This window comes from Polypterus senegalus, chromosome 7 (genome assembly GCF_016835505.1).
Source record: "Polypterus senegalus isolate Bchr_013 chromosome 7, ASM1683550v1, whole genome shotgun sequence".
Classification (NCBI taxonomy): Eukaryota; Metazoa; Chordata; class Cladistia; order Polypteriformes; family Polypteridae; genus Polypterus; species Polypterus senegalus.
The window spans coordinates 18,870,907-18,894,284 of record NC_053160.1 but is presented as its reverse complement, the minus strand read 5'-3'; the positions used below and the strand labels follow the sequence as shown (position 1 = coordinate 18,894,284).

General features: G+C 37.3%; 1 protein-coding gene across 4 annotated transcripts in view; it reads left to right on the top strand.

The window, feature by feature from the left end:
* Window positions 1-23,378, top strand: part of pax5 (paired box 5) — a 252,687-nt gene that overhangs the window by 160,239 nt on the left and 69,070 nt on the right. For all 4 annotated transcript variants that reach the window (XM_039758290.1, XM_039758292.1, XM_039758291.1 and 1 more), the window contains exon 8: window positions 22,613-22,714. In XM_039758290.1, coding sequence (XP_039614224.1) covers window positions 22,613-22,714 — 102 coding nt within the window. The remainder of the gene's footprint in view (window positions 1-22,612; window positions 22,715-23,378) is intronic.

Below are 23,378 nucleotides of genomic sequence, written 5' to 3'. Positions count from 1 at the left end.
GTATTTGAGCAAAGTGATTTGTCATGCATAATTATTGTCTTAGGGAATTTTTTTTGTATTTTATCACCATGTATTGATTTTTTTCTTGTCAAAACCATGCCTCCTAAGAAAAAGACTGCAATTTTGTCTTCTGCTGCCAAATAGAAGTTAAATAGTTCTGCTTTAAAATTACTTAGCCATGTGGTGTTGGGTCATGCTGCTAGGGCTACATAGAGATGGCTGGGAGCTTCAAATTAAGAATGGGCAAGACTGAAGACTGAATTGGCCTAAGTCACAGAAGCATTTTATGTTTCTGATATGTTAGTTATAACACAAAATTTAGTTTACTGTGCTTGCAGTACATTTGTATTTAATGTCCAGACAAAGATCACTCTATGGCTATCCAGAGCTTACAGAGCATGCAGCTGAAATGCTAAGCAAGACAGAGGCTAACCAGGGTGTACTGGAGCTTGTGAACATGGCAGTGTTTTAATAATTATAGAGTTGTGAAATGCTATATTTAGGATGTAATTCATATTGGTAATGATGCAGTCTCTAAGGTTTCAAATTATTTTAATATTATGGAACACAAATGACTTAGTCATTGGCTATTCTAGATTCTTACACCAAATTCCATTTTGCTCTGAAGCAGCTTAGCCCTGATTGACATAAAGCAGCACATCGTCTTCTTTGCTATTGCAGAGGGCATGGCTGTGGAGTGCATTTCAGCTTGTTTTCATGTGATTGAAGTAAAATCGTTTATCACTTTACTTTTGCAGACTGCAGCACCTCATTTTCAGGGAGCCATATGTTCACCCTATTCATGAAGCCATAAGCTATAAATAGGCATTATTCATTTGGTGCTCTGTGTTTCTCTTCTGTTCCGTTTTAAGGGGTCACAATCAGGCTAATAAGAAAAGCCTTGGCCTGCTTCCTGACGAGTTCTCATATTCTGAGGCTATAGCTTCAATATTGGCTGAGATGTCAAAATGTTTACATTCAGCATTTATATACATGACTTGTGAGATTGTAGTCATAAATGTAACATTTCATAACACACTGCAAATTTTGTAATCGTTTTCCACAGACATAATGGTACATATAAATACATTTGAACACTTTGGTAAATCCTTTGAACTGACAGTGTATTGAAGTTTAGTAAAATAAAGTACTTTGTATAGAAGTATTTAGACATAGCTGACATTTATTTCAATAGTTTTTCATTGGTATTTAGTGAATATTGATGATACGTTTTATTAGTTAACTGTGTTTCAATAGTAATGATCTCCATGATGAACAAATGTCCCCAGAACAGAAGCATTGCTAAAATCTAGCTACAACAGCAACAATTATTTCTATAGTACATTTTCGCAGAAAGAATGTAGGGCAAAGTGCTTTACAAGATGGCAAAGAAAAAGCTGCAAGAAGAAAAAAGAATTATAAATAGATAAGAATTAAGAATGAATAAATGACATACCAACATAGAAGATGAGAATAAATTGATATGCACTTACATAACACAGATATGCAAGTACTAGAAAATGTAGAATCATATGCATAGGTCTGTTACCAAGTCTCAAATGATAAGTCCAATGCTATAGTCAAATGGTTGGGAAGGGCAGAAAAATAAATTCCAGGGGTGCAGTACTGGATGAAGAAAATAAAAATCTACATGGATCCCAAGGCCAAAAGACTATCCAGCCCCCACTCTGCATTCTGTGTAACTTACATGTACTTCAGTAGTTCCTTATAGTTTTTTAAGGCTCGTCATAGAAGATTTGATGTTGTGGGTCTCATTGAAAGATGGAGTGTCCACTTTTATTCCAACATCACAGAAAAACCTGAAAAGAAAGCAAAGAAAAGTAGAAATTAATAATTATTCCAAATCAATTAAAAATATGAAATTTCTATCTCTACATTCTATAAAATCTTTTAGATCTAAAATACAGATGTCAGAAAGTCATATTTAAAAAATTGGGGTTTTAGGAGTTTTTCAAAATGATATTAGCCTGCTGTATTTCCATCACTAAATCGTATATATATATCTTTTTGGCGGATAACAGCAGATGGTATTTGTACCAAAATCTGAATGTTGGTGACTTCAAACAAGGAAACAAACTTTTGTCAGCTTGCTCCATTCGTGGGCACTACAAGTTGGATCTGCACTATTCAAATGTTATTGCATTTTAATATAACATGACCGTAGTGTGCGACCAGGGCTGGAAAGACCGGGGGAGCAAGCGTGTCCAGAACATTACCTCTCCTGGAACACTAGGTGGCAGCCCCCCTGGGTTGCAGTGGTGCCTCTGACTCGCGCAGTGCTCCATGGGAGTTGAGGTTTGGTCCAGCCCTGTTGGGATCATTGGGCACCACCAGGGGGTGCTGCAGCAGGGTCTGCTGAGCCTTTATGGGAAGTTCTGCCACACCCAGAAGTGCTACTGGAAATGCGTCATCAAGCACCTGGGGCACTTATGCACATTATGAAAGGGGCCAGCTGACACTACTCGGAGAGCCTGAGTTTGGAGGAGGGAGACAAAGCTTTCTAGGAGGAGGGGAGGAGAAAAAGAAAAAGAAAAGAAAAGGATTGTGTTGTACAGTGCTTCTGTTTTGGACTGTGCTAGACTTGTAGGAAACAGGGGAAGGCGTTTCCCACGAGGTAAAAATAAAAATAAAAAATCAGTGTGTGCCTTGAACTTGTGTTCCACGCTTGTCTGTGTTGGGTTGAGGCAGACTCAAAAACTTGCCACAATCAATGTAGAAGCTGTTCAGTGTTCTGTAGCTTTGGCTTAAGTACCGCGGGAGTCAGTACCACAGATGCCTAATTAGATGGTCCCACCTTCTTAGGCCCTGCATATAAGAGGCAGGGCAGATAACAAAAAACACTACAATTTATATTACATATTACATATATTACATAAATGCATAGACAAAATACAACCAAATAAATAATAAATGACATAATATAAAACCAAATATTTGAGAAACAGTAAAAAGATCATATATATAAACTTGAACATCCTTGAGCCAGTGAATGGAGCTGAAACATACTGTAACAATGGGGTAGCATTGCAGCCATGCCAATTGTTTTTTTTCCCTTTTGGATAAAAGCAAACATAAAGGAGTGTCCATGCACGCCTATCAGTGTTATTAAAAAAGAATCAAAGAATATCCTCCTTGAATATTCCATATAATCATGGTTATTGGCCTGCTCTGTGATTAAAATACTGATGCTTTCAAGAGGCTAGTTTTTCTGCAGCATAATCTCAAGTTCTACTCATATGTTAATGACATCAAAGCCTACCTGAATGTCACCCATGGATACAAACTGTCCATTTGACAAGCCCACACTTGCCTCAGTGACACTAATGCTGAATTGAGTGCAAACTCATTCTATACAGATGAAGAAGTTTGACTGTTCCCTGTCAAATCATCCCAGTATCCACCATGACTAATCTTGACGCAGTAGGTAATAGTGACCAAGATTTTAAATCACATATCAGACAGAATGTTTGAAACAAATACATTATACCTCATCTGCATGACTGTTATTATCACTTCGAGGATCTTTTAAAAGGTCCAAAATATTACCACAAGAGCCCTGACTCAGACCGATTACAATAATCCCACTTCATCTTCACAGGCTGAGGTCTTACTTAGATGAGCCTTTGACTGACTAAGGTTAACACCACTAAATTTGGGTGTAAGCTATTTGTGCCTTGCAGTGATCCAGCATCCTGTCTGGGGTTTGTCCTTGCCTTACTCTGATGTTCATGGAATTGCTTGTCTCTCCCAGGGACTATGAAATTGGATTTATAAAGTTCTGTAAGTGTATAATATAATAAATCCATTAAGCCATGTATCTGCCTGTCCATCCGTCCATCCATCTTCTGTCACATATCCAGTTAAGGGTTGCAAGGGATAAATACTGTGTAATATAAAATAATATAATATAATATAATATAATATAATATAATATAATATAATATAATATAATATAATATAATATAATATGGGTGGCGCAGTGGTAGCGCTGCTGCCTTGCAGTTAGGAGACCTGGGTTCGCTTCCCGGGTCCTCCCTGCGTGGAGTTTGCATGTTCTCCCTGTGTCTGCGTGGGTTACCTTCGGGTGCTCTGGTTTCCTCCCACAATCCAAAGACATGCAGGTTAGGTGGATTGGCGATTCTAAATTGGCCCTAGTGTGTGCTTGGTGTTTGTGTGTGTCCTGCGGTGGGTTGGCACCCTGCCCAGGATTGGTTCCTGCCTTGTGCCCTGTGTTGGCTCCCGTGACCCTGTATTCGGATTCAGCGGGTTAGAAAATGGATGGATGGATGTTCAGGGTTTGAATCCTGTGCCCAGTTGTTTTCTTCATAAAGTCTGCATGAACTTTTTATGTCTGGGTGGGTTTTCTCTGGATTCCCCAGTTTTTTTACCCACATCCACTGAGATGTGCTAGTTAGGTTACTAGGAACTTTCATTTTGGCATCTGTGTGGGTCAGTGCATCAGTGGGCTCTGTGGTGAAATGCCATCCTGTAAATGTCTGCTGCTGGGATAACCTCTGGCCAATGAATTGTACTAAATGGGCCTGACAATGTTGTATTATAGTATAATAGAACTGTTTAGCTGTCCTGTACTAAATCACTAAATCCTGAAAGTTTAGTGTAAACGTTTCCTAACTCAACAGTATCTCAAAAGCAAGGAAACATATTATGATATATAGCATAGTGACAAATTTAACTTTGTCTGTCATTTTCGGTAAAATCATCTCAAAGCTCTTTGTCCCTGTCTCTCTCATTCAATCTGTCCTCCGCTATGTTGAGTCAACATGTCTTAGTCTAAAGCTCTTCAAATTCAAAAAGATTACCAAGTCTTTCCTGAGTTTATACTGCTAAGTCTATCATCATAATTCATACCTTTTCAAAAGTGGGATTAGCCTTGTTCTTCACTTCTTTACCCTTCCTTGCCAACCTTCAAGTGTAATTTCCTGGAGATTTGTAGTGCAGAAGGCGGATTTTACACCCAGGAACACAAATACTAAAGTTTAGAGAAAAAATGTTTTCTATAATACTTGTGTAATTTGAGAAATCTATGCTTAACTGCAAAAAAGCTAGGAGACTCAGCCATGTTTATCTTAATTTTCTACTTTTATTTTACTTTTTAGTTTAGCATTCATTTAACTGAGCTGCATGAGATATTCAAAAATAGATTCTTAAAAGTAATAAATAATGCATAGATGTTTTGAAAGAAACACAAATCACAACAAATTACATACAGAAAATGTGTTGTTAACAATGTAAAGGCAACAAAAAGTAAAGCTTATAATTGTTTAATAATCCTACTTATCAAAATATAAGTGCTAATTGATACCTGTCTGGAGGAGTGCTTTAAAGAATCATACATTCTGTTATAGTATGCTGAATCACTAGAATGGAAAACATACATTGTGCAATGTCAATCTGTGTGATTATATTTTTTCTGACATTATGTTAATCAGTTATTTTTAATCATTCTTTTAGTTCTGCACACTTTTGCAATTTTTCAGTCACGAAAGATGCACTATGATTGAAAAAGAGATGCACAAATGGCTGTAGTAACATTATTAGTAGTTTCATTTATCATTTCCCTTTTTTTTGTTACACAGCAGCTAATTAAGTTTTAGTAAGATGTATCCAGTAGGGGTTGCCACTGAGCCCCAATCCCCAGCCCAATCACGGGTTCAAATAATAGATTTTTAATCCACCAATCATTTCTACAATGAAGCTCAGCCAATAACCATCCAAAATGTTAAATTATTTCCTCCTTTTATACTGGATCTGGGCAATCCTCCCCCTACAGTGCCTTCTTGCAGCACCCAGGGACCCCGGCAGGGTTTCATTTCTGGACTCCAATTCCCATGAACCCCTGCATGTATCCAAGCTGGGAGGCCTCCAGCAGACCAGTGCTACCTAACATATGAGGGATGGAACTGCTCCTGGCCTCTGGCTTCTGTTTATCTGGCATCTTCCATCTTGTCAAGAGGTCATGTCATTGTATAGCTGGGATGCCCATCTGTCCTCCATGGCAATCGCAAAGGATAGGTTGTATTTTATTTATACATCTGTCTATGTATACATCTGTCTTATAATATAAGATGTTTCACTTTTATTACACTTTTGTTGGTAAAACTTTAGTGCAGGTACTGCAAGAATACCTCTTTGACTCATTTACTCTAAAATACCAAGATCTTAACAAACACTTTGTTTGGTGTTAATTACACAAAGCATCAGTAAAATGGTTATATATTTGTGTAACATGGTCTACTAAAATAACTTCACTTTGAAATGGTCAGATGTTTCTCAAGTGATACATACTGTATTTCTCTTGATGTTGCATATTTCAGTATATTCATACAGTAAGTAATATTAACCAGCCTATTAAAAGCTTTTAATATGCCACACTGAACAATGATGAATGGCTACTTTATTAATGCACTGTAAGTATAATTAATACCAAAAGAAGCCTTAAACTAGGTTTTGTTACATAAGAGTAAATTAGTAATAGATGCATTTTTACAGTGTCTAAACTATAATGTTACCCTTTTATTATCAATGTATTATTCCTTAATTCATCCTTTTCACGTATCTTCTTTTTTTAATTACAAATTACCGTAAACTGTCTCTGCAGGAACCAGCCCTGGACAGACGTTGGCCCACCCTAGTTTGCATCCATTCTCATTCCCATACTCACTCTGAGACATCTTAGATTTGCAAACTAACCTGACATACTTCTCTTTTAGGTGAAAAATAAGGTATACCAGGAGAAAATATGTAGAGACTACAACAAAACATGCAAAATCTGCAAATAAAGTGACTTGTCTGGTAATTGAGCCCAAACTCAAAGTAATGTAGCAGTGGTAACCTCCTCCAAAAATACATACATAGCAGTAACACTGAAAGATTATAATCCCGAAAATTAAAAAGAGCAAGTGTATGAAAATGCTCTAAAGAATCATATTAAAGCCATTTCAATGAAAAGGCTATGGATTGTTTTTTAAATGATCACACTAAAAACTAATTTAAGTGACTGAATTCCAAAGGATGTAAGAGATTTCACTAGTGCTAAACTAGGAATGTTGCTTTTTTATGCATTTACATCATTTGAACTCACAGGATTACTTTCTTACTCATATGATTGCCATTTTGTAGTCCATTTTATTGTACTAAATGATATTTTTCAAATGTGGCAAACGTCTGCTGACTAGCAAATCATTACTGCCAGCTGCAAGACTAAATGACATCTTCTGTCAGCTCAAGTCCACCCTCTGGTGGCTTTGAGAACAGTTATCCTTTATCTGTAACAATTCATTTATTGGGCAATAAAGAAACTATATCGTTTTCCTGATTTTAGACATGTCTTTTAATGTATACTAAAATGAACGTGAGATTAAAAGAATTACATGATGTTTCAGTAATCCTGTGATTGTGGATGGCTTCATGCATTCTTTATTTCCATCTCAGCTCAATGCATTATTTAGCTTCTAAGCGTAACCTTTTAATAACTCTACTATTGCAGTATTTTGTATGTTTGCATTGATGTAAAGTTCATTGGAAAGAAACATATTGTTTCAAAAAAGGTATTTGCAATGTAGGACCTCACAGACTGTAACGTCTTCTCTTGACTTGCAGCCAAGGACAATTCTTTATATTTAGCTGAGCACATTATGTAAATTCCATTTTCAGTATCAATGCTATGTGTAGGTGGTATGGTGGCATAGTGGTTAGTTCTGCTTCCTCACAGAATAAGCAATATGGGCTTGAATTCTACTCCTGGTTGGCCATATGTAAGACTGAGTGTGTGTGTAAATGGGCCATGCATCCTTTTCATTGATGGATCTGGCCTTGTGCCTGATTCTGCCACAATAGATTCCTGCCACTGGTTACCCTAAGCTGAACTAAGCAGGCTGAAGAATGTCATGCTTTTCATAACACTAGTGACAGTCAGACTAAAATTTCCTCATACATATTATTTCTGAGATTAGGTATGAGTTACAAAATTATAATTTTCTCTAAAACAGAAGAAAGAAAAGGAAAACGCTGAAATCGATTTATAGCTCTTAGTAACATATTAAACAAAACTGGGCTTCTTTAATAGTTTACTCTTTTGAAGGAATTAGGATCACTGCTTATAATAAAATATACCTAAATTACATACAGAACTGGATAAGAAAGTACTACAAGAAGTCAGATGTTAAGAAGTCTAATATGATATGTATTGAACTTTTACTGTTTTAAGTATTGTTACATGTGCAATGTCTACTGAGACAACTAACCTACAGTATATTAATAACTTCAGACCACTCCTGGAGAATTAGCTTTGGTGCCTTGATTGTTTTTTTCGTGATGTAAGTTATTGATTCTAATGTTAAAAGGCAAGTCTTATCACAGCATGGCCAGAAGTGTATAACCTGCAGGCTCTCTGAGCCTAGTCAATATGAGTTTTGGCCACTGCGGAAGGCTTATCACTTTACCTGTACCCTGTAGTACCACTGGATATTAATTTTCTCACCTGTTGACTCTATCCTTCTCTACTCTGGCCACTTCCGACTGTGCCAACTATTCAGTTCAGATACTCCTCTGCCTTGAAATGACTTTAAACTACATGCTATTGTCACTTCTAAGTACCAGAATCATTTTATGTATCAGAACTTTCCCTAGTTTTACTACAAGGGCACTTTGTTAGAATTCCCTGTAGTGCATCCTGGTGTGCAAGTCTCCTTGAATCTTCATTTGTCCCTAAAATGCCAGATCCCATGAGCAGCATCACAAGAGCCCTCCACTCTGTTAAAGGGGCAGTACGGTCTATAATTTAACACCTGGACCCATTTGGAACTATGTGCTCTCATACAGCAAAGAGGTTGTTTAACCTTTTGCCACCTCTCAACTGTTACGTTTTATATGTTGAAGAGTCAGATGTGCTCCAAGCCCTCATTGAAGACTAATAAAACCCCAGGAACTGATCGGTTACCGTAAGAAAATTTTAATGCTCAAAGGTTGCTAATCTTTGATGGCTCATGGGATTCTTGAGATTCTCATTTATGTTTCATTTAAGAACTAACTTTGTTACAAATGTTTCTCCTTAGGAGAAATATCTTTAGATAAAAACAGAGACATGAGATACAACTGAGGTGAAAGGAATCAAAAATTGAGAATTTGGTTTGAAAAGCATGTTTTGTTTTCTGAAATCTCCTCCTAGTCTTGTTTTAATCTCTCTGAAGAATTCATATTTTTTACTTATTTCTGGACTCATGCCTTTATCCAAGGTGACTTACACTGGTTATATTTTTTTATTTTTCCAATTGGCACACAGGCAGATTAAGTGACTTACTCATGGTTACATTGTGTCAGTAGTGGGATTTAATAATTTATAAACCTTTATTAGGCATATTTGAGCAGTCACTTAAGAAAGGAGAATTACTAGTGGACTGGAAAGTTACAGATGTAACTCCAGTCTTCAGGAAAGGAGACAAAACAGTTTTTTTTAATTGCAGGAGAATACGTTTACTTCTACAAAATTATATAAACTATAATAAGAAATAAATGATATCTGAAAATTAAATACTAAATAACAGCCAGAATGGATTTATGAGAGGAATGTACTACCAAACCAGTCTTTTAGATATTTTTGAACATTCAGTTGTATGCTGGGCTGGTAACATCATTTCAAGAGAGACTAACCAAATCAACCAACTAATTATAAGGAAAAGCTCAGTTATAGGACACACTCTGGACCCTATGAAGGTTTTAGCAAAAGAGAGAATTAAAACAAAACTTGCCCTGTGGTGGGCTGACGCCCTGCCTGGGGTTTGTTCCTGCCTCGTGCCCTGTGTTGGCTGGGATATGACCCTGTGTTAGGATATAGCGGGTTGGATAATGGATGGATGGTTAAAACAAAACTGAGTGCTATTATGAACAATGTTGTAATCCTCTCTCTGACACAGCAACACAGAGGAATTTCAACCAACAAATCATTTAGCAGAAGTGTGTCAAGAAACGCTATAGGGGCACGTTTATACCAACAGCAATGCATTTGCATAATGCATCACTGTGACTGGGACTGGCAACTTAGAAGTATTCTTTATTTCTAATTTTCTTCCCTTTCAGTCATTCTGGTGTGTGTTCAGATCATATTGTGTGTCTATCTATCTATCTATCTACAATCTCAGATATACGTTCAAAGATTATTTTACACTTCAAATCCACTTTTAGCCAAGTCCATCTTAATTTTGAAGAATAATAGTATGCCATAAAATAATTAAACTTATAAAGCAACACAACCTTTTTACACCTTGTTTTCAGCCCAATAAGCTCATCCATGGCATTCACATAGGCTGTTTAAAGTAGCATCAAGTTGAGATCTGAAGTTCACTAAAGTGTCTCCACACAACTTGGTAATTTATTCCATGTGTCTATGATTCTTTGCATGAACAAAAACTTTCTAACATTTGTGAAAAACCTTCCCTTATATTTTAAACCATGTTCCAGTATTCTTCCTGAACAATTTATTTTAAAGTAACACCTGAGATCCACTGTGCTAATTTATAAACACTTCAATCAAGTTAGCTCATAACCTCCGTTTGCTTAAATTAAAAAGGTTCAGCTCCTTCATTCCGTCCTCTGTTTCATAGCTTTTAGTCTTGGAATCAGCCTAGTTCCTCTCCTCTGGCACTGCTATATCTTTTTTAGAATATGGAGACCAGAATTGTATACTGTACTCCAGGTAGGGCCTCACCAGTGAGTTATAAAGCTTAAGCAGAACTTTCCTTGCTTTGCACCCCACACATCAGACGTCATATAACCTAACATCCTTTTATCCTTCTTGATCTCTTCTGCACACCGCCTTGATTTAGATAGTGATAAGTCCACAATGGCTCCTAGATCCTCTTCATAAGGGGTGCTTTTAAGTTTCAAACCTTATAAACCTGTCGTGAGACTATTTGAATTTGTACTTGTATGTGTACCTAGTGATGAACTACAAACCCATCCAGTGATGGTTCCTAATTTACACCCAATATCAGCTGTACTGACTCCATCCTTCCTTGAGCCCAAATATGATTGTGGCAAATGGTTCTGAACCTGGATGAAAGGATGTGACACAGGTAATTAACGTAGTGTTCACATAAGCTTCATAATAATTATACAGAATTTCTTAAATATTTATGTGTATCATGTCCATCTTTTTTGTGTCAGTGGCTAAGGGATTGTGCCAGTCCCAGCAGCAAATGTCAGCCTATCTTGTATGGGATACCACATGTTTATTTACAGAGTAACGCAAGAGTACTATAGAGTACTATAATAATAAATAAAATAAGACATATGTATGAGTTCAGGGAAATTCATATTATACCCCTTTTCAAACCTGAAACTTCTCAATAGGAGAAATATGGGGAGTTTAGCTATATTTAACAACTTTATTAGATAGATAGAATTCTGTTTGTCCCCTGGGTAAAATACTGCATTTAACTGAAACGCTAAATATACAAATTGATAAATAAATATGCATACACACACAAACATACACATATTCTGGTCTGAACACAAAAAAGAAGAAAATTTAAAAAAAGAAAAGAAAACATCTGACTTGGCTATTAGTCACAGTGAGGCATTATGCAGGCGTCCTAGGAGCCCTAGTCGTGTTTTCTGACATTCTTCTGCTGAATGATTCGATGGCTGAAAGTCTTCAGTGTTGTACCAAAGAGAGAATATGTAGCATAATTGCTTAATTCTCTCCTTTCCTACAACCTCCAGGGGTTCTAGAGTGTATCCCATAACTGAACCTGTCCTTTATATTAGCTTGTTGATTTGGTGGACCTCTCTTGAAGTGATGTTGCTAGTTCAGCACACCACAGTGTAGAATTATGCACTGGCCATCACAGAGTTGTAGAAGATTTGAAGGATGTCACTACCAACATTAAAGGAACATGGTCTCCAAAGAAAAAAGAGCCTGTTCTGTCCTTTCTTCCACAGCTCCTGTGTGTTACGAGACCAGTCTAATCTGTCTTTGATATAGACCCCCAAGTACTTGTGGGAGTGGACCAAGTCTATATCCACTCCTTGAATAATGACCAGTCATAGAGGCTCTTTGGTACGGTGAAATTCAATAACCAGTTTCTTGGTTTTACTGACAATTCTCTTTGCACCAAGAAACAAATTCTCCACCTGTCTCCTCCTCTGTTTCATTCCCCTTATCATTTCACCCTGCAAGTGCAGAATCATCAGAGGATTTCTGCAAGTGACATGACCTGTTCTTATATTTATAGTCAGAGGTGTACAGAGTAAAGATTAAAACACACAGGCCTTTTTCTTGTGGGGCTCCACTGTTGCTCACACACTCCTTGAGTGTCTTAAACTCTGCCCAACAGATAGTCCATCATCCAGGACACCATAGACTTATTCACCTGCATATCATGGAGGTTACTTCTTAACAGTGATGGCTGGATGGTATTGAAGGCACTGGAGAAATCAAAAATATAATCCTCACAGTGCTGCCAGCTTGGTTCAGGTGCAAATAACATTATTAATATATATTAATCTAATTATTATATTATTACTCTCTCTTCTGTAAACAATGAATTATATTTAAATGTGAAAATACTAAAATTTACAAAAAATTTTCCTGCATCACAAAAGCTTCCAGCATTTTATGACAACAAAATGAAAAATACAAATATAATCTTTTTTTTTTTATTTTTGCCATGTAGCCTCTGTGTCTGTGATAACATATTGTTAAATATACTACAACTGACAGCAACACTCAGATTTATTTTTCTGCAGTTTTCTGTCTAAAGAGCATAAAAAATAAGAAACCTTGAGTTCTCTGAGATGTGACCATTGTGACAGGCTGTAAGGAAAGCTAAGAAAGTGCTAAAATCCCCATGGCGGAGCTATGCGCTCTGACCTTTCTCCTTCTGGGATTTGTGCCAGACTGACGACGATGAGCCCATCTATCTTTTAGCAATAACTCTCCATTTGACCTGTATCGTGACCTACTCCAGATTATCAACCAGTCATTGCTAATGCCCCTCTGTATTGTCAAATGTAAAACACAAGGTTTGTAAAAAGGAAAGAAGTGCCTTTTTATTGTGCTGCCTGTCTGGAGTAAATATTTTTTTTTCTTTATTGCGAAATAAACAACCAACCATAGCAAAAAAAGGAAAAAACAGAAGTAATTTTTACTTCCTTCTGTTTGTGTAACATTTTGGACAAGTGGTAAAAACAAAGGATTAACATTTTGATGATTCTATACAAAATGGTCCGGGAACTCTGATGCTCATTACTGCTGTCTTGTCAGCTGAGCTCCCAGAGCCATGCTCTGCTGAATGATTATAGAAAGACAATGTAATACTTAACACTCCATGACTGCAAGAGAGTTCATTACATGGACCCCATGCCATAAACATGCTTCTGTGGGAGTTTATCATCCATCTGCCTAACCAGTGCAATTCACATCTTTTTAGTCCAATCTGTGTGTGTGTGTGTGTGTGTGTGTGTGTGTGTGTGTGTGTGTGCATGAGAGAGAGAAACAGAAAGAAGAAGAAAGTCCATTTCTATTGCTGGTGAATTCTCAGCTTAATTACTATTCCATGGTTTTGTACCAAATTGCTTCAAACAAAGGAAGATTCCTAATAGTCTCTCTCTCTTAAGTGGTGAATCATAGCATTACTATTGTCAGGCTAACCATAATATAATGAATACATAGGTGTTTTTGTCTGGCAGAATATAAGCAATCGTGTTTACAGGGAATTAATTATGAAGCGTTAGCTCAGGGCAGCCCTAAACAGTGTAGCACTCTGAAGTAGAAGGCTGCAAGGTTGTGCTGAACCACAATGCTACTTACTCCTTACACATTGCTTTAAGGTCAAAGATGACCCTCATAAGCTTTTAAAATCTCACGCTGTTAAACTGCAGGGCACACTGTTTGTTCTTTGCACAGCTTAGGAGGCATTAGAGTAAGATTTACAAGGCTTTAGTGGTAAATCCTGTAAAAATCCTATTTTTAAGAGACTTCCCAAAAGGACAGAAGGTAGGATTTTAGTTTTTGCAGTTTATGCAAACTATACAAATAAGTCTTATTCTAATCATCTGCCCCACTTTCGTTTAGCAGTTTGGAGTTGAACATACTCAACTGTGGTTTAAATAGGCTCATGCCCTTCAAAAACTAAAGCTTAAATTGACAGTTACTTTAAATATAAATTATATATAATTACCTTAATAACAAATCCACATCTACCTTACCATCTGATCAAGAATCCAAATCAGACTGTGACTCTGTTGTATCAGCCAGTATGAGTTTTGAACCACCGGAAGATATGGAGGTTTTTTTTTCTTACAGACTGGAATTGACCTGTGTCTTCTGCTAGCATTACCCAGGGGGCAACAATGAATTTTGTTACTACATACAGGTTTATTGGGCCAGCAATGTATCAATAAGATTTCAGGTCTGCAGTACAAAAGTTTTATCTTAGAAACAATTTTCATTTTTAAAATACCAGTGAGCAGCAGGGGTGGAATGCTCATGGCCACAGTGATTTAACAACTGTTATGGAGATTAAGGTGGTGCACACTAATTGGGAACATTGGGGATCGCCAGAATTGAAAAGAGACACCCATACTGAAGTTGAAAATCACAAACGGGAAATTCCCTGTTAGCGGTGTGGTGCTGGTACAAATGCCAATAGGGCTTCTAGTAAAAGAAAAAAAATCAGAAAACTGATGGTGCAAAGCATTGTACTAGCATTATAGATTTTAACTAGAAATCTTTTCAGTGGAGAATATAGTTTGCAGTTAATTGCATAAATGTGGTGGCATATAATGACATCTTGTATGATTCATGTTGTTTTTTTCATGTAGAAACATGGCATGTTCATTGCAGGTTGCCTTCCTGAAGATAAAGTGAATCTCCATCCAGTAGACTTATATAGTGGCTGCAGTCACCTCTCATTGACCCCTTACTGCCACTGAATTGAAAATGCACAATTGTCTAAGGTGTCTTTGTACTGTATGCTGTGGCATTAACAGTAGCCTTCAATGGAACCAAGGAGTTTATCCCAAACACTGGAAACGGCTCCAGACCATTATCCTTCCTCCAACAAACTTTACTGTAGGCACTATGCAGTCCAGGAGCTAATGTTCTCCTGGCATCCTTCATACTTCAGGTAGTGAAGTATTATAAATCACTACAGAGAATGTGTTTCCACTGCTCCAGAGTCCAATGCTTTACACAACTTCAGCCAACACTTACCATTGCACATAGTGTTCTTAGGCTTGTGTGCAGCTGCTTGGCCATGGAAACCCATTTCACAAAACCCTTGGCTTACAGCTCCAGAGGCAGTCTGGCACTCTGTTGTGAGTGATGCAACAGAGGATAGGTGATCTTTACGCACTATGCACTTCAGCATTTGGCGGTCCTGCTCTGTCAGTTTGTGTGGTATACCATTTAAGGGCTGAGCTGTTGTTGCCCCTACAAGCTTCCACTTCACAATAATAGCTCTTACAATTGACTGGAGCTGATATAGCAGAGAAAAACTTTATGTACTAATTTGTGGTAAACGTGGCATCCTATGATGATGCCACATTTAAATCTGCAGAGCTCTACACATGTTTGTCAATGATGATTGCATGGCCATGTGCTTGATCTAATGCAGGGGTCCTCAGTCACAGTCCTGAAGGGCCGCAGTGGCTGCAGGTTTTTGTTCGAACCTGGTTGCTTAATTAGAAAGCAATTCTTCCCAATAATTTAATTTCGTGGGTTGTTAGTGCTTTAACTCTGCTATGTGAGGTCATTCTCATATCCTAGATTTTCTTCCCCTTCCAAATGATTTGAAGGCTAAAACGGAGGAGTAATTCTCAGTCCTTCACTTTTTTCTCTTCACTTTCCTTCCAAGTATTTAATTAAACCCAATAGTGCATGATAAATACACACGGGTGTAAATGGTAAAAAGCTAAATGGAGAAATGCTAGCCTATTTTGTCATTTGCATGTTATTGCTAATTAGGAGTAATTAAAAACCAAGAATACAGCTGTTTAAGACTAAAATAAGCAATAAAGGTTCAAAATCTTAACGACTGAGACAACTAAAGTGAAGCAGAACAGTTACTTGAGCAATGAGTGCTTCTTATTAAGCAATTGGGTTGGAGCAAAAACCTGCAGCCACTGTGGCCCTTCAGGACCGTGAATGAGGACCCCTGGTCTAAAGTATTTTTAACAATGATACATCTGTAATTTGGAGCTGTGGCCCTATACTTTTGGACATATAGTAGACTTTTGAATATAAGCATGGATAAATGATACAGTAGTTTAACCCCATTTAAAAAACTTAATCCAATTCAAGGATGTGGGGGGCTGAACAATATCAACTTGACACCAGATATTAAACACCCTTGGACAGGACTCAAGTCCACTACAGGGTTGCCTCACATATGTACCAACTTCCACACAAATTAGCATCATCTGTGAACCCAGAATGTGCACAATTATTTCAACCTAAGTGCTGGAGCTTCATTATAGCAGCAAACACATTTCATCATAAAAGCCTTAAAGGAAGACATTTGTTAGGGAACCATGCTTTTTTTCCTGCAAAATGAAAACCCAAATAATTTTCGATTTTTAAAATACTATCTTCAGGTTGTTACTCTTTTAATGTCACCATAATTATCATTATACTGTTTTCTTAGACATTTAGCGAGGAGATTAACCATAGAAAGAAATTCTTTATTTGACCTTAGATAATAATTATCCACTCCTTGCAGGCCACTTTTTGCTGGTGGTATTTTGCTTAAAAAGCCCCCTGCCATTAAATTAAGAAGGTGAGTAAAATTGATGACCGAGTTGTCTTTGGTGTTTATGATGATGAATGGCTTTCACTCTCAAAGCTTTTATTGTCTGTGATATGTAAAGAAAGGTAAATGATTTATAATGACAGTGTGTCATGTAGTTTAATACAGTTATAAATCCTGACAATACTGATAGGCAGGTATGTGCAGGAGAGAGGGCTATGAATGTGAAAATTGATGAAGAATGGTGAGCAAGTAAGGAGGAGAGGGAAATTTCCAAGCACTGTTGACCCCAAGGTTCAAAGAGGATGTTACAAAGCCATAAGGATATAAGACAAACCGAAAGAGAAAAAAGAAAAATGACAATTGATTTTTTTTTCCTTGAGTCTGTTTTGACAGAGAAAAGTGGAAAATCATTCTGATTAAATAAATATAACACAGATATTTTTCAGTTTATAAAGAGATCTGTTCTTTCAAGGTATTTTAAGAAATGTATAAATAAAAAATGTATTTCTTATTTAATGTAACACTCTCGGGCTGCACGATGGCTCAGTGTTAGCTCTGCTGCCTTGCAGTAAGGAGGCCGGGGTTTGCTTCCTGGGTTCTCCTTGTGTCTGTGTGGGTTTCCTCCCACAGACAGACAGATAGATAGATAGATAGATAGATAGATAGATAGATAGATAGATAGATAGATAGATAGATAGACATACTCCAGCAGCAGCATACTGATATAAAACAATATTAAATTAAAGAGTGATAACAATGCAGGTATAACAGACAATAACTTTGTCTAATGTTAACGTTTACCCGCCCAGGTAGAATTGAAAAGTCGCATAATGTGGGGTCTCCTCAGTCTGTCAGTGGAGCAGGACGGTGACAGCAGTCTGTCACTGAAGCTGCTATTCTGTCTGGAGATGATCCTGTTCAGTGGATGCAGTGGATTCTCCATGATTGACAGGAGCCTGCTCAGCGCCCGTCGCTCTGCCACAGATGTCAAACTGTCCAGCTCCGTACCTACAATAGAGCCTGTCTTCCTCACCAGTTTATCCAGGCGTGAGGCGTCCCTCTTCTTTATGCTGCTTCCCCAGCACACCACCGCGTAGAAGAGGGCGCTCGCCACAACTGTCTGATAGAACATCTGCAGCATCTTATTGCAGATGTTGAAGGACGCAAGTCTTCTAAGGAAGTTTAGTCGGCTCTGTCTTTTCTTACACAGAATATCAGTATTGGCAGTCCAGTCCAATTTATCATCCAGCTGCACTCCCAGGTATTTATAGTTCTGTACCCTCTTCACACAGTCGCCTCTGATGATCACGGGGTCCATGAGGGGCCTGGGCCTCCTAAAATCCACCACCAGCTCCTTGGTTTTGCTGGTGTTCAGTTGTAGGTGGTTTGAGTTACACCATTTAACAAAGTCCTTGATTAGGTTCCTATACTCCTCCTCCTGCCCACTCATGATGCAGCCCACGATAGCAGTGTCCAAAGACACGCAGGTTAGGTGGAGTGGTGACTCTAAATACTGTATGGTTGGTGTGTGTGTGTGTGTGTTTGCCCTGCAGTAGACTGGCACATTGTTCTTGGTTTGTTCCTGCCTTGCGCCCTAAGCCAGCTGGGACAGGCTCCAGCACCCCTGTGACTAAGCAGGTTACAAAATTACTGACTGACTGTAACACTTACATTACATAAAACTACACAAATACAGCTGAAATAACAAAATGCTGTTTGTGGTGATATAGCAAAGTATATATATATAAAGTTCTAAAACTATATTCTTGTGTTTCATTACCAAGTATTGTGTTTTTTGTCAATTCGAAAAACTGTTCTTCATATTGTAAGTTTTATTTTTACTTGCTGTATGTCACAATGACAATGGAATTGTGATTCAAAATTGTCCACTCAGTAAAAATACTAAAAAGCCCCATTTAAAAAGCTATTGTATTCATGCCCAAATTAAAAAGTTGCAAAACAACACATTCAAGAGTGGTTTAAAAAAAAATAGTCATTATGCTTAAAATACAAGCTACTTAAATGAGTAAAGCAACACAAAACATTATAATAAATTAAGTGCATTTTTTAAATCAAGCATTTAAAATGCATTACTTACAGTTTAGTAGGTTTTCCTTTTTTCATGGTGCAATATTTATCTGTCCTCCAGTTATTTTGTGTGTCTATTAATTTATCTTAAGGCTGCGAAATAATATTCTCTTTTAAAAAAGAATTTATTACACCACAAATTAGCCCAGATCACTAAAAATACATTAAGTTCATCTATTGTAGGAAGATTGTTTAATTAGACAACAGGAACAGAAAATATGACCTTGAATTATTTATTATCTCTGTAACTCTTACAATTTTAGTAGCAAATATTAAAAATAATTTGAAGTTCCTGGGCACTACCATTTGCAGCACCCTAGCATGGGAGGTCAGAGCATTTATAGTGGTCACAAAAAGCATTTAAAGACATTTGGTGTGTCACCAGAAGTAATGATCATTTTCTAAAGGTCAGTCTTTGGGTAGGTCCTTACATTCTCAGCATCAATTTGGTATGGCAGTCTCTCTGCTGACAAAAGTATAAATAGTAATGTCTAACACTTCTAAATCTTTGGTTGCCACCATTCAGCTTTGAATTCACTCTACTTTTACAGACAGAAAAATTCAGTAACATCTCATCCAACCCATCACACCCTATTCATTATGTTTCTCCTTCTTCTTTCCCTTTATAACAGAATTAGGTCAGGAAAAAAGTAGGAATGCCAAACAAGGCAGGACATACATTATGGAGTTGTGTACCATAAGTGCTGGTGCCTGGAAAAATCTGTAGAGGGGCATCTAAAATTCTGAGGGGGTGTTTCAGTTGAAATTGACCTGTTACAACTACACAAGTTGTGTGGTTAGCAAGTGAATTAAGGTTCCTAATTATGATAGTTGTGGATATTCAATGTAAAATATTTTTATTTTGCATTAACATTTATACATACATTGTTTTAAACATTTTTTGCTTGAGCAGAGAAACTTCAGTTATGGTTTAAATAAGCAGTTAAGTAACAATCAATACTTGCTACTAAAATATTATATTATAAAATCAGACTGATTTAATTTGATGGATGGTATAAATCAAAAAAATAATTAATTTCATTAATATATCATTATCCTATTAATAATCTGCTCAATCAAGAAATATTTAAGACAATGTTTGTATAAATGTTAATGCAAGATAAAAATACTACACATTGAACATCCACAACTATCATAATTCAGACAGTCATTTCCAAACCCGCTATAACGTAACACAGGGTCACGGGGGTCTGCTGGAGCCAATCCCAGCACAGGGCGCAAGGCAGGAACAAATCCTGGGCAGGGCGCCAGCCCACCACAGACTATTGTAATTAGGAACCTCAATTCACTTGCTAACCACACAAAGCGAAACAAAAATCACCAGTAATGTACTTAACTTCTTAACTGAAACATGAACATTGAGGGATTAGAGATTGTTTGAAAAGTACGAATGCAGCTGTTTTTATTTCCACTAGTTGCGTATATTTGTGTAACAAAGTCAATGTGAATTGGATGACAGATTGCTTATTTTCTGCTGATGTGCTGCTTTTTATGTGAATTAAGGGTTAGTGTTTAGTGTAATGTCTGACCACTAACAAAGTACGACTATTCTTTAGAGCACAAGTTTTCAAAGCAAAAGAGTTTAAAGCTACTTTGGTCCAAAACTGAGAAGGTGAGACATTTCAATTGAGGGCATGTCCCCAACTGTTTTGGCCCCCTGTGGCACTTGAAGTGCATGTTTGCTTTTTTGTTAAGCGTTGCTGCTAAATAAACAGTAATGTGAAACAGAGCCATTTTTAATCAACCATCTTTATTAGTTGGACAGTATTCAGGATACAAAAATGTAGTATAGCTGTGAGTGCTTATAAATAGCCACTTAATACATTTGTCTGACCTTTCAAGTTAATCATTTTCTCATTTGATTATTTAGTATTATACTGTATATACAACTTATCAATGGTTTAGTGGAATTTGACCACCAGCCAAAAATAAATAAATAAGAATACCAACTAACTACTGCGGTGGGTTGGTGCCCTGCCTGGGATTTGTTCCTGCCTTGCACCCTGTGCTGGCTGGGATTGGCTCCAGCAGACCCCCGTGACCCTGTGTTAGGATATGGTGGGTTGGAAAATGACTGACCAACTAACTACAGTCATGTGTTTAGAAACAGGTCATCCATAAAATAAGCTGGAAAATGTTGGGAAACATCTAACAGGTCACAGACAGTTGAATAACAGTGCAATAGTGGCTCTAAAATGGCCAGATTAGGATACAAACTCATTGTATCTTGACACATCACTGTCACATTACAAGAGCTACATTATGGCACACCCTCTAGGCACATTTTTTTAACCATTACTGAGATGTTCATTCTGCATGTATGTTAATAAGTCAGAAGATAATGTGTTCAGATGATAAGTAAATGAAGTTGTATAGAATAAAACATTTCAAAAATGAAGGTAAATCAAAAAGTAAAAGCAAATTAGAAACTTTTGCAGTAACTGCAATGGATAGAAGCTACCGCAATAAGACATGTTCACAATGGATTATAGGTAGTATGAACACACACAGCACATCACCTTAACATTAGCCTAACTGAAGCCAAGGTCAAATGAACATGCTGTGGGATTGCACCATTTTTGAACAATGCGCCATAGTGAGATTTCTTTGGGCAGTGGGAGTGAAACCTGCTGAAGTTCACCGAAAAAGGATGGCTCAGTAGGCAAGTGAAAACAGCATGACACAAAGAAAAGTTTATGAATGGGTAGAAAGTTTTAAAGTGGGAATAACAAGTGTAACTGACAAAGATCGATCTGGTCGACCATCAACATCACGCATAGAAGCCCACATCGACATGACGAATGCCTTCATCAGAGCAGACTGATGGATTATGTTATACGCTGTTGCTGCACATTTGGATTTCAGCTATAGATCTGCACACATCAGAGTGCATGATGCACTGGGGTACCATAAAGTTTTCTCAAGATGGGAACCAAAACAGCTTACTGATCTGCACACGGCAACATCCTTTGGTGAATTTCAATAGGTTTCACACCCTTTGCCCACCTACTGTGCATTACTTTTTTCTAATCTCTGAACACTATAGTGTCATCTTATTGGTAAACTGTATGTAGAAGATATAGGACTTTCTCAGATTTTCCCCAAACCAAGAAAAATGCCAAGACAAGGCATCAAACGCAATAAGTTTATTTACTATAATGTACTGTAGGTATGGGGTCTGATTTCTCAGTTTTCTGTGATCCTGTAATGGAAAAAGCAAGCTAATAAAATGTTATAGACTGTATAATTGGTTCCATATTTCATGGAGAAGAAAACTATCTACATTTTTTACAGTTAATTCTCTTAAGAATGATTAGTATTATGTTGGCAGCATTTGGTGAAGTTTCTTTTCATCACTCCTGTCTTGTTTGGAGAAATTCCTTTGTCATTTTGTTTTTATGGCTGTTTATGGACTACAAAATAACTACACAGGTCTTCTAATCAAATTTTCTAAGATAAATGTACTGTTATATCACATAAGGGGATTTGGAAAAAGAGTTGTTAATCAAACTGGTAAAACCTGTCCTTCTGGGTGACTCTAATGTCATTGAAATCAGTGAAATTTTAGAAGGAGTCTTCCAGCAAATGTGTGCCCTACGCTCCAATCAGAACAGTGGAAAAAAACACATTTGTTTTTGACAAATGTCTGGACAGTGTTTGTGAAGTGTTTGGGGAGATGTATAAAAAATGTGATTTGTCATTTTATTCATCAGGTCGCGATTTGGCAAACACAACCCTCCCAGGATACCCTCCTCATGTCCCTCCAGCCGGACAAGGAAGCTATTCTGCTCCAGCGCTGACAGGCATGGTGCCTGGTGAGTCTGCATGGTCACCCGCCACATTTCAGATAAGAAAAAATGTGCTGCTTGTTTCAGTTCGGCCCCTAGACAGATGAATTCTGAAAGGCAGGCAAAATCATAATAATTCCAGGGTTTGAAGCCAGTGCAAGAGTACAGAAAAGGGAAGCCTCGTCTCACTGTTACAGTTCACTCCTCAAACTAGTTAGAGAGTTATAAGGAAAGGAAAAATTCACATCCATTGATAACAGGGAGATAATTGATATCCCAATGGTATGTGTGAGTGGCAGCCTTTTCACTGTCTGTTAGAGTCCTTCTAGGGCTCATAGCACATGGTTCTAAAATCCAACCTGTGCTATAAATATTTAGAGAAATCTGCTAATATAAAATGGAGACACAGACATAACCATTTAAACATAGAGCTTCCAGATTCTCATGTGCATTTAGTTAGCAAATTGTAAACAAAAAGCAAAGATGTACTACATAAATGTTAGGGCAAGACTCACAATATGAATATGTCAAAGAAAATTTCAAAATGGGTTACAAAATTTAATCAAATTGCTATGCCTTTCTTTTGACTAGCTGGTGAACTGAATTTACTATACATGCAGCATGTGTACCTGTTTGTGTATTTTTGTGCAATTTATTTAGAATATTTTAAATTGTGCAGCCTTATAATTGT